The following is a 14982-nucleotide window of genomic DNA, read 5'->3' as shown; positions in this document are numbered from 1 at the left end:
AACTAAGCAATATCCCAGCTGGAATAAACACATCCCGGCTCCATGCAGGTTTTATTGGTGTTAGTCAGTTTGTGGTAATTCTGTTAAAACTTAATTTAGCTGAGAACAATTTAAACAACAATAATAACACTCAGGAATAGCTCAGCTAATAACATAGACCTTTTAGTTGTTATTGTACTTTGTTGTAGCAAATTCTCATACAAATATGCAATCAATCAAATTACCAAACATTCACTAGCACTTTAGGGCTCGGGGGCCCCCTGGGGTCCTTGTTTTGGATTCCAAATTAAAGAAAGCTCCTTGTATGTTAGTAACTGGCTAAAAGCAAGAGAAAACACCAGCAGCTGGAATAAACATTTTTATTAACTTATAGTTTTAGAAAAAAACTCAACACAAATTCACAAACAATGATTAACATGCACAATTTTAGTATACAAGACAGTACAGTTACTTTTCAATATGAAAATGCCATTCTACATGTCAGTATCTCACAGAGATCAATGATTAATACACCAGTATTAAGGTCAGAGAACACACTATAGAAAAGCAGTAAGGTTGTCTTTGATGGCCATATTTAAAAAAGAAATATATGCAAGCTATATACACTGGACCTGGTGCACTTCTAGCAACAACCACAAAAAACCAAACTGACTGAAATGACTGAATGGATATAAATAGATACGTTGTTGCTCTGTGTTCAATACATTTCAGCCACTCCAATAATCCCTTTATTTCTTCAGATTGTACTTTGTAGTATTTTTTATAGCACAAGGTCAGAAACAATACTTTAATTTTCTTATGTGAACATGAGCAGACGTTACACATTAGGCTCAACTACGTCTATGTAAATAAAAGGCAGTTTGAGAAACTGCCACATAATTACGTACTGTAAATTAATAACCTTTTAGCCTGCAATCTGGCAATGAGGTTACCTTATTTGGATATTAATGGAAATATTAACACCACTCAGAAACACGCAAGCTGCTTTGAGGCCCGGTCACACCAGAAAACTGCACACCAAATTCATAAAACAGGCATCACAGCTTGACTGGCCAGTTTGTGAATTACTGGACATACTGTGGAGTTAGGACCACGCTCGAGCTAGGGCTCTTAAATCCTTCTGCTTTCTGTCTACTGGGTTATTTATTCCACGCTGTTATCTTGTTCCGAGGATTCACTCAGTGAAGACTTACCAAATGGTAGAAAAGGTTTGGCACTAGATTGGCTCCAGAGGGAGACATATATGATTAAAGACTTGCCTGACAATCAAAGCAGACTAGTGAAGAGCTATGAAAAAAAAGGTCAGCACCTCAAAAGTAAAAATCATGTGATATACATGTAAAGTTTATGCAGCAAAATGCATAATATGCAAAAACACGAAATGTGCAAAGGAAAATGCCACGACTCTCACTTTCTTCTTGTACGTGAACTATAATTTCAGATACTTTGGTCCAACTCATTTTCATAGGAGAATATTTTAAATTTTACTTTAGTACATAGCTGCAAACTGTCCATCATATTTAAGTATTGGAATACAGATAGATGTATCTGTATACTGTACAGCACTTATAGATTAAACAGTATAGATTAAACAGGCATGTGCACCCACCTTGCCTTGGTGGGTGCACATGCCTGCTGAATCCATTTATGCTTTAAATCAGATAAAATCACAAACGTATTTAGCTGGCTCATCCAATTTAGCTCCAACCCGGGGAAAAAAATAGCTAGCTAGATTGCAAACTGCCAGGTCATTAGTACTGTCATAATGGGACATTAAGGACACACAGTTTATGCAAGAGAGAGGATTCGCACCACTGAAGCTCACAGAAACAGATCTTTTGTTGAGCAGGATACACTTAAACATACTGCAGTTAAATAAAAGTTGATAGTGCAGCAGAGTAAATTAGCCAGGCTAGCTCCCCCTATTTGGATTCTTATGCTGTAAGCAATGTCAGCGCCACCAAAAATTCACCCGTGTTTAACTCAAGGCAAGAAAAGTGACTGCACTGATCAAAGCAAGCCTGAACTGCTCTGGAACTGAAATTTCACCGTTTTAAATGCTGGTGTGACCGGGCCTTTCTGCTCTTGGAAAGAAAGATACAGTAGTACTGCTGCTGGAGCACGACAGGGTTTGTTTTGATGTGCAACTCAAAAGAATAAACCAGCTAATCAATTTCAGGTCACTGCTCCAATTCAAAGTCACAATCTACAAGTACACTACAAGCGGAGCAAATACAGTGATTTCTAGTCAAACCAAAAACACAACAACAACAGAAAATAAAAAGAATGTCTTTGAAGTCTTCCAATAGGGAGAAAAGTAGTGGAGGACATCTGAAACATCACTGACTGTAACACAACAAGTGCAATAAGAACACGGCCATCAGTCAATCAAGCAGCTGAATTGTGACAGCTGTAATAATGGGGCAGGAAAATCAATATCCCATTGACTGGTCTGCAGCAGTCTAATCAACAAGCGCGGCGCTTTATGAAACCAGTCAAGGAGCGGATAGGACAGCCTGATTATGTCGGACTTTTTTTACGAGGCCGCTGGGGTCCGCACACCTGCTCAGACATTTAAGTGAGGACATCCAGTCACCTTGCATCAATTCCTTGTGCTTTCATTCGACTTTGAGGTGGGGACTTTAGGGAGGGAGGGGGAGTAAAGAGTGCAAAATGCAGACGATGACAGTCTCTAGCTAATAACCGTACGCAGCCCCGTGTTCGGCAAAGGCACAGTAATGTGTAGCAGTTGGGTTGACTGTATCCTTCCACGTGAACATTGTCAGGACCCCAGCAATCACACCTCTGCTTTTACTTGGGTGGCTTTTGACACACTCATCCACATGATAAAAAGGCGTGAAAAGTAGCTCCCTCAGCAGAGCAGCAATGTTCCTTTGTTAATGTTCAGCTTGGTATGTGTCCAACCGACAGCGATGAGGTGGGGGTAAAATGACAGCCATGCCTTTTGCTCCATTTCCAGTCAGGGCTCTTTCACCACGGTATTCGCATCAATTATTCTGATACCTTAATAGCCCATAAATTATGCTACGGATGGAGTCATACATTTATTATACCACAGACCATAAATACTGAGACCAGAATTTCCGTCATATATCTCAATCCATTGCGGCTTTCCTAAAGCTTCCAATCCCCTTTTGTCGTAGGTGCTCCGGTGTGTCAATGAAAATTTAATCAACATACCATTTCCGATAATGGGTTCTTCTACATGCCGAGGTTCCTATCCTTTCTAACTAATTTCTGCAGAAAAGAAAAGCAAACAATACCTCTGCTGCAACACGAATCTCTCTTCTAAGCTCTCTGAAGAGGAAAGAAAGAGGAAAAAAAAATTAATATACCTCTACCGAAGGCACTGTTATCCCAAAGTCCACTGTGCACCGGGCCAGCTGGTCATCTGGGGTGTAGATGGTACATGTTCTCGATACGATGAACTGATCTAGTATACAGGTCGTCTAAATGTAGAGGAGGAACAGTACACATGGGATCTGCTCGACATTGAAATACCAAACGTTTCTATTCTCTGGAATCTGGGCTTTTTTTTTCTGCTAGGCTGAAAATGTGGATAGGTATTTATTATTTAGAGGAGCATGAAACACAGCAAAATGCCACGATCTATCAGAGTACTGGGAGGGGGAACTTAGCTCAGGAGCCTATGGCTCTTGAACAGTCTTAAGTTTATTTGAGTGCACAGGTTAAGTGGGATTTGGACACAGTTGATCAGTTGGCTATTCATCTTTCACACATTTGACAAAACCTTGTAGAACTTTAAGCCTGCAATGGATGTTTTTGTTCGAAAAGGCTGCACAAATACTGGATAAGTGTGGTTTTAATGACTTGTGAGATGATCAAGTATGGATGCAATCTATCGTTATATTATATCAATTTGCTGAGACAATAACTTATTTTTTTCTTATAGGGTAAAACAAGCAGCCTCTGTTACCTACTTTGGTATGGACTATATATGTAAAGTCGGTTTTAAGGCATTAGTATCTCCAAAGATACTAAGATAAGTCATGTAGACATCAGAACTTCTAAAATGAAACCTAAAGCACGGTGGCACTTATGACACTGGAAAAAATACCAAAAGATTTCATGCACGCAAATCATCACATCTCTATCTGATGGTCCTTTAAGAAGAAGTGGCACGGTCTCTTTAAGAGTTTGGCGCAGTCCGGTCTTTTCCAGCCTTCCCCAGTCCAGCCGCTGAAACCCGGGCCTTGTGCCAGTCCAGTGGAGGGTTAACATAGGACAGGCTGACTGAAGGGATGGAGGGGGAGAGAGGGAGAGCACTCCATCGGCTGTGATTAAAGATCACCAGATGGAGCAGAGCAACGATGAGGACTGCAGAGTGACACAGCGGGCTGAGGTGACTCGCGCCCGAGCCCCGCGCTCCCATACCTGCAACCGAAAACCCACAGAGCAGCTCGTTAAGAACCAGAACTACCTCTCAACTCAAAGGAAGAAAACCCGCACTCTGCTGTGCTATCCTCTAAATTTCTGACAAGTCATCGTAAATCAAAAACCGAGCGTGACACTTTCCTATATCTACATTATTAGTGCCTTTCAACAGGAGAGGCTATCTAAGTATCCCGAGAAGATAAAATTGGTATCATATCAAAAGAGGAGAGCGCCAAATCGAGCTGCCTCACAATTTTGCACAGCAGCGGGATGGGAGCACAGAACTGCTTTATATGCTGCTGCGCTGAGCAGCCAGTCAACAAGGAATAATAACCCAATGGCAGAGATGGATGACACCGTGCACGCATTTCTAAAAAGGTCGCTTTTCTCGCACTGTCTATTACACCTGGTTGGAAAAGGATGCAATGAAGAAAAATTTAATGCTCTCTCTAAATTATGAATTCACCTGTAAGATTTATCAGTGGTTAAAAAAAGGAAAAAACAAGAAACTCACTTAATTTATGGATGTGGATAGGCTCACTTCCCACACCTTCGCCGCCCTCGCTCACGGCTTTGATCTGGATGAGATAGTTGTCGTTGGCTGAGAGGCTGAGCTCAGCAGTGGTTCGGTTGGTCAACACAGTAAGGATGTCATTGTAGCGATGTCTCTTCAGCATCACCTGAGGCAAGGGGGAGTGACTCCGGAAAATGAGCTAATGCAAACACCAACATTATTGTTTCTGGAGATAAATCACAGCTTTGCAAAATAGTGGGACTTACCAAATACCCAGTGACCTTTGACTCTGTCTCCATGGCTACTACAGGGTTCCAGTGCAGCGTAAGTGTGGAGCCAATCATGTTCCATTGTATGTTGAGCGGAGGCCGATCTGGAGCTACAAAAGAAATCAGAAGTAAGAATACAGAGGATATGCTGGTTGCCTTTTTTTTAAAAGCATCTTTCTGGAGAAACATTCAAATTCTTGGTTTTTGTTGAATTTCCAACAAAGTCAATAAACTGCACTGTAGACAACACTTAGTGATAATATGAGAAAACTGTTGGTGTCCCAAAACTAATGCTAGTGGAAGGCCAGACTGTACCTATCTCAGAGGCAGTGAGTCATTTAGCTGGAGTCAGGTTAGCCCTAACAAAGGAGAAAATGTTGTTGGAAACTCCTACTGGCAAGCTCTACCTCATCCTGACTGTTCATCCCGTTTTATTTTATCTTTTTCTTTTTTCTTTTTTTTTCTCAGACACTCTGGGGATTCCTCACATGAGACACAAGGACCGTGTCACAAACTTAACAGAGATTTCGCTGGGTTTAAGTTTAATGCCATTATTTCTAATATTTCTTGGTGCTCGACAGCTTAGCTAGCTGGCTAATAACCCGAGCCATGCAGTAGCAGGACCCTGAGAGAAGTGAGCGTTGTCATAATGTGATATGGCACAGTCGTATCAGGGGCCCAAAGATAAAGTAAAAAGAATATTGGACACACTGCACTTCTTTTACTGACATAAATGTTCCTTATATATTACATTTATCTTTATATTTGAACTGACTTTTCAATTGACTATGAATCGCTGACTCGGGATCCAAGTTTGAATACCACGAGTTAGTTTCATATCCATGGTAGTGGCTAACAATCCTCTCGACTTGCTTGAGGGTAAAAAGAATAAAACAAAATTGCCCAACCCATCAGAAAGTGATTCTTAAAGGAAATCTGCTTGATTTTTCAAATTTGATGTCCTAATGCAAACTGGAAAACTACTCTTTTGTATACTGCTCATCTGATGAGGAGAATACAAATTTCTTTTCTGTTATTTTTATCCCCATGTTATCGATATTTGTGTACTGAATAGAGTTTTTCCTGCTCTTTCCATTCTGAGATTTCCAAAATACATTCACATATTTTTATATATATTGTTATAATGCCAGTTCATCTCAGAGGAGCTTATTTATAATAGAAGAGAACCCCAAAGATCAGACAAAGATCTCCTATAAGCAAGCTCTTGGCGAGAGTGGGGACTCCCTACTGTCCACAAGCAGAGACCACCAGCAGAGCCAAGCTCAGAGGGGGACAGCTTTTGGCTATGACCAGTTTCAGAGGTGTAAGGAAAAAACATAAGAGCATACAAAGATAGGAAAAAATAAGCACAAATGTGGTCTAAACCTGCAGGGGCTGTTTAAACAGATTTGCCAAACTAAAGACGACTTCCTGGATTTGTTGCAGGCGTGACGCAGTTAGGGCTACTTCTGTTTGGAAAAAGGAACAGTCTGAGCACTAACAGTAAAGCTGAACAAATGCAACACCCAGCATGGTGAGGACAGTCCAATGCCAAACTGAAGGTTACCATGTAAAGATACTTTCAATGTGCATCTGGGGATGGACTCACGTGGTTTCTTTGTGGTGCTGTTGATGGGCACGGACTGTGGCCCAGGGCCAGCCGTATTGAAAGCAGCCACAGACAGGTAGTACGCCGTATTTGCTTTCAGCCCTGTGATATTAACCAGCGTGTAGTTTCCAGATAAGCGCACTTTGCCAATAGTGTCAGGCTTGGTGTCATCTTCCCAGTACATGACCTGGTAGGAGAAGAAGGGTAAAAAAAATGTCAGGCTCCCAGGTGCAAAGATTCAAGTGGTGCATTTCATTGCATTATTAAAATTCATAATCCATCGTGAAATCTGAAATGCTGTTTGTATTACAGAAAGGGAGGGGGAGGAGGTGGTGAATAATACATTTTTCACTAGTTGAGTCTCAGCCGCCCTACTTATATACAGAGGGCACTAGAGAGCCATATGATCACTGACCCAGGATCAAAAATTCTGCCTTAAGTCTTTCTAAGTCTAAGGAAAGTGGATCTTAAAGAAAAGAGGTTATGGATAAATCTTGAGAATATTGTTTTTAAAAGAATACTTTAGTTTAGCAAAGCATCAGGTCTGTAAAACTAGATGCTGAGCTAACTTTCCCTCAGGCTTTTAGCCAACACTTAGAGGTGCAGGTGACGCGATATTTGATAAAGCAAACTTGCCGCTTGCTGTGGGTCATCTTTAATGACCCTCATTTAATTGAAATGTGAAGCCTGTCCTACGGGATACCCCTGTTTTTCAATTGCCCATAAATTGTTGTATTTCCAATTTGTTTAATAAAGATCAGAAATCAAATCTTTTCAGCAGGATTATTAAATCTGAACGTCGACTGAATTTACAAGCCCAACAACATCTCCTTAAAAGCTGAGTGCCTCACACGTGTAGTCCTTGCTTTCCATACTGTTGGTGGCCTATTGAGATTCAGCAGCCCAAATCCACTTCAGAACCACATTTGGAGAATTGAGCTCTGTTCTGAAAGCACAATGTGGCCAGCACTATGGCAACTGCAGAGCTTTGTGCAAGGGGCCAGAGGTGACAGATACTGAAAGAGCACAGGAGGAGGGAGACTAAAAACAGCAAAGCCTTCTTTGCATTCTTGAAGCGATGAGGGATTTTTATTTTCCTCTCATGGGTTCAGTGTTGGGGTGCCAAAGTATTGCGATCACTTTGTGATGGTAACGCATTAAACAAAATCTCTTCTGAGATATATGCAAAGATACCGGAGAATATCATAAGCTAAAGAGAGAGACTCATTTAAAAAAAAAAAACAAATAATGGATAAGACGGATAAACAAGGCACCGGGAAAGACCCACTTATCATGTTATTTGAAAGGGAAATAAAAAAAGAGAGAAAAGAATATGATTTTGTAGCAGTTCGTACCTCATATCCAAGCACTCTTTCAGGGATGGTGGGAAGAGCTTCCCAGCTCACTTCAATTTGTGCTGCAGACACACTTCTAGCCCTAACCCTCTTAGGAGCCACACTGGGGACTGCAGAAATAGAGCAGAAATGTGGTAAGAATCCCACAGACTCATCCAACACCATCACACACACTAATAGCAATAAGAAGTAAGGCACAAAATAGACCTGTAGTTTCACTGAAAAGCTATTTCCCCCGCTCTCTTTTAATGGGATCTGTGACTGACATAAGGGAAGACTATCTGCCCGGCAAATTCAATTAACAGGATACCTCCCTGACAGTGCGGTGTGGTAAGAGTCTGCTAGGATTTCCTGTAATCTACCAGCACGATAACTAATATCAAGTTGGCATTCCCAGCTTGAGAGTGGAAGGAAATAACAGCACTGGAAAAAAAGCAGCTCATTTCATGATTACTATTCAAGGTCATGGTTATAAGGAGGGAGATTATAGCTTATTTAAGCGTCACTCTCTGCCGCCAGGCTGAGAAGTCTGTACCCTACCTTCCTCTGCCGAGTACACGACGGCGATCGAGCTGAAGGGCCCCTCGCCTCGGTTGTTGTATGCCCCCACTTTGACGTCAAAAGGCGAGAAGGGTGGGATGGTGTCATTTCGGAAGACGTAACGCGCCGCGGGTGTGGAGATAACCGCTCGCGTCCACGTGACCGTGCCCACAGGCCTGAAGGCGATGATGTAGCCGAAGCCCTCTCCGTTCTGCAGTTCCTCGGACACAGGCTGGGAGCAAAACACAAAACTATAGTGATATTAAAACGCATACAGACAAAAAAACAGACAGGCCCGTCCCTGCACTGTGCCTCGACTAAGGGATATTGTGAACAGACACAGCCCCTTTCTCAGCTGCCACCACCTAGAAGCCTCCACAAATGCCTTTTACCTTATCTTTTCTTTTCATATGTGATTGTGGCTAAAGAGCACAGTTCTTTCTAAAGAAAGTGTCCCCATCCCTGCTTTTGGAGGAATAAATGGCACTTGGGGGCTGAGCCAGATGAATGGTGTCTCCTTCTAATGGGGGTCATAAAATTGCTCCTTTCAATTCTGCACAATTAAGCAAAACCATTACCCGGCAATGGAGAGAACAGTAAAATGTGACAGATGACTTACCTCCCATGTTATCACTAATTCAGACTTTGTGCCGCCTCCACCTCCAACATCAGTGGGAGCTGTATCGGGAACTGAGAGGTAAAGCCCAAAGGGGAGCAATTAGAACACAGTTTACAAAGCTCAACGACAAGCCTCGACTTGTAACCTTATGACGAGTATGCCAGCTGCAGATACTTCGCCTTCCATTTTACACCCCACAAATCCCCCACTTTGTGCAAACACAAGCATTGCAGAGAATAGTGACTTACAGACTTTGCCCAAATGTCAGCGTGCATACACCACAAGCCAAGATTTGTAATATTTTGCAAATGACATTTGACTCAACCCACTCCTTTTCAATTCCCACTAGGCTGTTTGTGCACTGCAGCGTGCTGGAAAAAACGACAGTGTAGGTGGAGGAGCACTCAAGCACGTCCTCATAGTATCCTTTCGTAAGTGGAGCCCTGATATAGTAAGCAGCGTTTGTGTTTGAAGCCCAGGAGTGGTTGAATGCTTGGAATTGAGATTCCTTTTTTTTCCTACCCAGACTTGATATCCTTCTTTTTTTTGCCATACCTACAACTTTAACTACAATAAAACAATCATTATATATAAACAAAGTTATATGAAAAATATAACTGAAAAATATAAAATGTTATGATTTAGAAAATATTTGAGAGTTTCTGTAACACTTTAAGGCTTTGCATGCTGCTCTACTGAAGCAGAAGATGCATGTTTTAAGCTACGTACGCCAGGTCTGCAAAGGGGCTAAAAAGGGGCTATTTTCAAGAGACGGGGCAACATAGGATAGAGTAAAATGACAGGCTCATCAAAGAAGCCTTAAAATTGTTAAAGCGTACCCGTTATGCTTATTTGATGCTCTATATTCTTTGACTCTACTAGAGTAGCTTTCCATGATTCCCAGTTCAGACTAGTCCTCCGTTCTTGGTGCCTCAGTTCATCCTCTGTCTGAAATAAGCTGTTTTAGTTCCTTCTACAAAGTGAACTTCTAAAGCGAGTGATTTAGCCTATAAATGCTTCATTTTTAGTAAAGTGACAGAGCAAGAGTGTGAAGGATCCGTTTCCAGTTGACACAAAATCTAAGGTCCATAGCCAGATAGTTCTTCTCTATTCTGACCAGGGGCAAACACACAGGACAAGGTCAGACTTTACTCCAATCAGTAGCAAAAATGCAAAATAATATTTAGAAAAAGTATAAACCTTACAGTTTACCCCATAATAACAAAGTGATAATGTGCTTGAAATTCTTGCAATTTTTTTTTAAATAAAAGCCCAAACTATAACATGTACATAAGTATTCACAGCCTTTAACACATAAAACTGAGCTCAAGAATTGTCTGCAGACCTCCAAGACAGGACTGCACTGAGGCACAGAAACAGTTCTGCAGCACTTTAGGTCCCAATGAGCACAGTGGTCTCCATCATCTGTAAACAGAAAAAGTTTTGAACTAACAGGAGTCTTCCCTGAGTTATCAGGGAGAATGGCCTCAGTCAGGGAGGTGACCAAGAACCTGATAAAGTTCCAGCGTTGTACTGTGGAGAGAAGAGAAGCTTCCAGAAGGCCACCTATTTCTGCAGCATTCCACCGATCAGGCCTGTATGGTAGAGTTGCCAGATAGAAGCAACTCCTCGGCAAAGGGCACATCACAGCCTGCCTGGAGTTTGCCAAAAAGCACCTGAAGGACAAAATCCTCTGGTCTGATGAAATGAAGATTGAACTGCTGGTCTGAATGTCAAGCCTCCATGTCTGGGGAAACCAGGGACTGCTCATCACCAGGCCAATGCCAACCCTACAGTGAAGCATGGTGGTGGCAGCATTACTGTGGTCATGTTTTTTTATTATGGGGTATTTTGTGTGGATTTAACCAGTGTTGGAATAAGGCGATAACACAACAAAATGTGGAACCACTATAAATACTTGTAAATCGCAAACCTTATGTTCATTTTTACTTGTGTATCTCTCTAAATTTCAAAACATTTCAAATGGAAACACCATGGAGTTTCTTGGTTTTTCAAGCTACTTCATTATTTACACCCTGCTAGTACTGGTTTGGAACCCTTTCTGCCTTCAGAACTGCCTTAAGTCTTTGCCTTAATTCATTTGTCAGAGATTTTGGTTCATGTTGACACGATAGCATCACATAGTTGCTCCGGATTTGCTGGCAGCACATTCATGAATGTGAATCTCCTGTTTCACCACATCCCAAAGTATTGGATTGAGATCTGATGACATTTGAGTACTGTGAACTTCCTGTCATGTTCAAGAAATCAGTTTGAGGTAAACAAGGACATGGTCAACAAAAAAACTGATGCTGAAACGATGCTCAGTTGTTACTAATGAGATCAGGATCTGCCAGAACAACTGTCCCACACCCTATTTTACCAACATCGCCTACACCATTGATGCAAGGAGGGCTGGCTGTTATTTACACCAAACTGACCATACCACTGGAATGCTGCAGCTGAAACTCGGACTCCTCAGACCAGGTAACGCGTTTCCAAACTCCTGTCCAGTTTGGTGGGCCGACAAATTTACAGACGAGCGAATACTATTGGTAGTATTACCTATTTGCTTATCTGTTGGTATCATCATTCGCAATAAATTCCCACAAATGAAAATGTAAAAAGTAAAGAAGAGGGGGGTTGAAACACAGTTCATTCTTACTACATACTTTGTCCACTAGAGGGCATTCTGCAACGTCCCTGTTGGCAACACAGCTTTGAAGTGCCACAAAAACATTAACCAGCTGATCCGAGCACTGCAGGGTAATGAGTAAATAAATGACTAACCATAACCAATTAGAGCAGGGCGATATGACCAAAAATATTTATCACGATATACATTTGAAAATTTGCGATAACGATATAACTGACGATATAATTGATACTAGACAAAATACTTTAAAACTCCACAACTTTATTAGTGCAAAAAAAAAAAACATCAATGTATTTTCACTTAAACAAGCAGCTGTTTTTTATGTGCATTAAAGTTATATAAAAATGTAACAGTGCAAATGCAAATTCCTGGCTGACAGTTTAACCAAAGGTGTTTAAGTGTGCCGTATTTTCCAAAAAACACGGTAATAACAACGGCCCGCTAGCATGCTCTACCAAAAATAGTGCTTTGTTGTGTATCTGACGGACGAAAGCTAAACCAGTTCCACACCACTGAAGTTGCAGCATTTTTACAAACCAATTCTGGCACATCCGTTTCATTCAACGATCCGCTTTCACCCTTCTCATTCTCCGTCACCGACATGCTTTTTCCGCCATGTCTGTATGAAAACAAAGGCACTGCGCATATTCTATCGCGATATTTCATTTTCTTATCGTTGCCCAACCTTAACGGTATGATATGACCCAGCCCTATAACCAATGCTGGTGAAATCTGTTATATATCGAATATATTGGAATATCAGATTTTTTAAATGACCAAATATCGGTATTGATATCCTAAAAAAAAACAAAACCCTATATTGGTTGGGATCTACTACAGATGGATGTGTGGGGAAACCCAGCAGATCAGCAGTTTCACCTTTCTTCTCCATCCTGATACTTGGGTTAATCTTCAGCAGGTAATCTTTACCATATCTAAAATGCTATAATGCACTGAGTTGCTACTATGTGATTGGGTGATTTGAAGTTTAATTATCAAGCAATTTATCGTTTCTACCTAATGAAGTATGTGGTATTCATTCCTGTGAAATCATCTGTAGCATAGCAGTCACTTTCTTGGACATATTAACTTTAGCTCACTATCACACCATTGCAAGTGTTTTTGTAAAAAAAAAAAAAGCACTCCGCCGTCAAGCAAACTGGCAATAACATCAAAAACCGCCAACACAAATAAAATAAGCGTCACTTTTAGAATTGATTTTCCACAGTTCTGTGGTTGTGCTATAATCTCAACTCATTTTTTGCCAAGGAAGACATAGAGTCCCAGAAAGTGAACATTTTAAAGTAAAGCTGATCCATCGGTGCTTATATCTGTTAATGTGTGTAGCTTTAATTTTTTTGATGTACATACTTGCATCCTCCGTCCTGGTCTTGGCTGAGGCTGGGCTAGGCTCGCCAAGCCCTACAGCATTGCGTGCCACCACCCTGAACTCGTGCTCCACCCACGCATTCAGACCCACCACCGTGGCTGTCAGCATGTTACCATTGACCACCTCTGGCACTGCAAAGTGGAAATTCAGTTCTTTAATAGAAAAATAATTGAACGCTAAACAACTGGACTCCAACTGAATGATGAGCAAATAAATATCCAGGCAAAATAAATACTACAGAAGCCTCTTTTCAGCGTACCTGTGTCTACAGCCTGCCAGCCCACGGTAAAAGGAGTTCGAGCCTGGATGATGTAGCCGGTGATGGGGCTGCCGTTGTCCCTTCCGGGAGTCCAGGATAACTGTGCTGTACTGTCTGTGATTTCCTCCACTGATACCTTGTCCGGAGGACCTGGGGGACCTGCATCAATCAGGCAGTGACGAGGGTGAACCCAAGGTGAGCACCCATTTAAAAAAGCCTCCTCTCATCAAGCTCATAAAGACTTGTACACATTGTTACATATCAAGGCCATCACACTCGCTTTAATTAAGGGCTGCGCCCTTGGTGTGTACACGCTTTATGTGTGTGTATGTGTGCGAGTGTGGGATTCTTAAGTGATGAGTTCACCGGCTGTGGAAAGATAAAGTGAATGGGATCGTTTATTAGAAAAGGAAATAGGTGCTTCATGAGGAGGAGACATCAGTAAGTAGAAAAAGGAAAGAATAGAAAAGCGAGTGTTTGCGACTACAACATGCTCAGTCTTTACCATGTTATAGCCGTTTGCTTTGCTGCTCCATTATTCAAATGCTTTCCATGATATTTTGCTGGTGTGTAAATGAGCCAATTACAGTCATTTTCTGTGATAAACATTGCCTTCTCAAAGCACCTGGGACAGCTATTAGAGTTTGTTTAGGGCAGGAATACCAATGTAAATCACCAGAGATACGCTTGTACACGGAGCCAGATACACCAGGCACATATCAACAAAGCTACTTCAGCTACCTCAGAGCGAGCGTGTACACCATTACTGCATTTCAGTAACAAGTACAGTATATATTGTAAACAGGAGCTGACGTTACAGACTGAGACAGACATTTTTGCTTCCCCATCGTGTATCTTTAGCGAGAGCCTCGGGGATGTTTCGCACCCTTCTGTCAAACTTTTTTTGCTTTGAATACTTTTACACACGCTCTGTGGTAGCCGTGCTACGGCGCTCACACAAAAGCAACCGAAATCTGGCCCTTCTCTTACCTTTGACGACCAAAATGGCAGAGGTGGAGAGGTTTTCCACATCAGTGTCAATAACACAGACATATTTCCCACCGTGGTTCAGCTGGATGTTACGAATCATCAGATCCCCTGATATGCTCTGAAAGAGAGAAATAAGGTTAAGTAAGAGATGTAGCGTTAATTAATCTTCCAGCCTGTGGCTCTGGGATGCTTTTACATTTCATAACATCCAATACAATCACAGCGACTCCGGGCCGCTGATTTTTGCATCTTTCAAACACAAACAACTGACATGGCAGATGTACTCAGAGCAAATAACCCTATTGGCCGTCCTTCAGGCACTATCTAACCAACCGGCCTCCAAACCCCCTGTAAACAACTACCCG

The 14982-nt window shown here is 41.7% G+C and overlaps 1 protein-coding gene across 1 annotated transcript in view; it reads right to left on the bottom strand.

The window, feature by feature from the left end:
- Nucleotides 1-345: 345 nt before the first annotated feature.
- The window catches only part of cntn3b (contactin 3b), a 62827-nt gene continuing 48190 nt past the window's right edge, over nucleotides 346-14982 (bottom strand). Inside the window, exons 14-23 of the mRNA XM_086291370.1 lie at nucleotides 14618-14735; nucleotides 13628-13786; nucleotides 13350-13499; nucleotides 9323-9393; nucleotides 8704-8935; nucleotides 8164-8273; nucleotides 6809-6995; nucleotides 5197-5309; nucleotides 4931-5096; nucleotides 346-4416 (exon numbers count right to left, since the gene is read on the bottom strand). Coding sequence (XP_086147496.1) covers nucleotides 4172-4416; nucleotides 4931-5096; nucleotides 5197-5309; nucleotides 6809-6995; nucleotides 8164-8273; nucleotides 8704-8935; nucleotides 9323-9393; nucleotides 13350-13499; nucleotides 13628-13786; nucleotides 14618-14735 — 1551 coding nt within the window. The 3' untranslated portion in view covers nucleotides 346-4171. The remainder of the gene's footprint in view (nucleotides 4417-4930; nucleotides 5097-5196; nucleotides 5310-6808; nucleotides 6996-8163; nucleotides 8274-8703; nucleotides 8936-9322; nucleotides 9394-13349; nucleotides 13500-13627; nucleotides 13787-14617; nucleotides 14736-14982) is intronic.

Source organism: Aulonocara sp. 'chitande type north' Nkhata Bay, linkage group LG5 (genome assembly GCF_057382095.1).
Source record: "Aulonocara sp. 'chitande type north' Nkhata Bay isolate Kocher_YH1m ecotype deep benthic linkage group LG5, A_spYH_male_GT1.1, whole genome shotgun sequence".
Lineage (NCBI taxonomy): Eukaryota > Metazoa > Chordata > Actinopteri > Cichliformes > Cichlidae > Aulonocara > Aulonocara sp. 'chitande type north' Nkhata Bay.
This window is presented reverse-complemented; position numbering and strand designations above follow the sequence as displayed.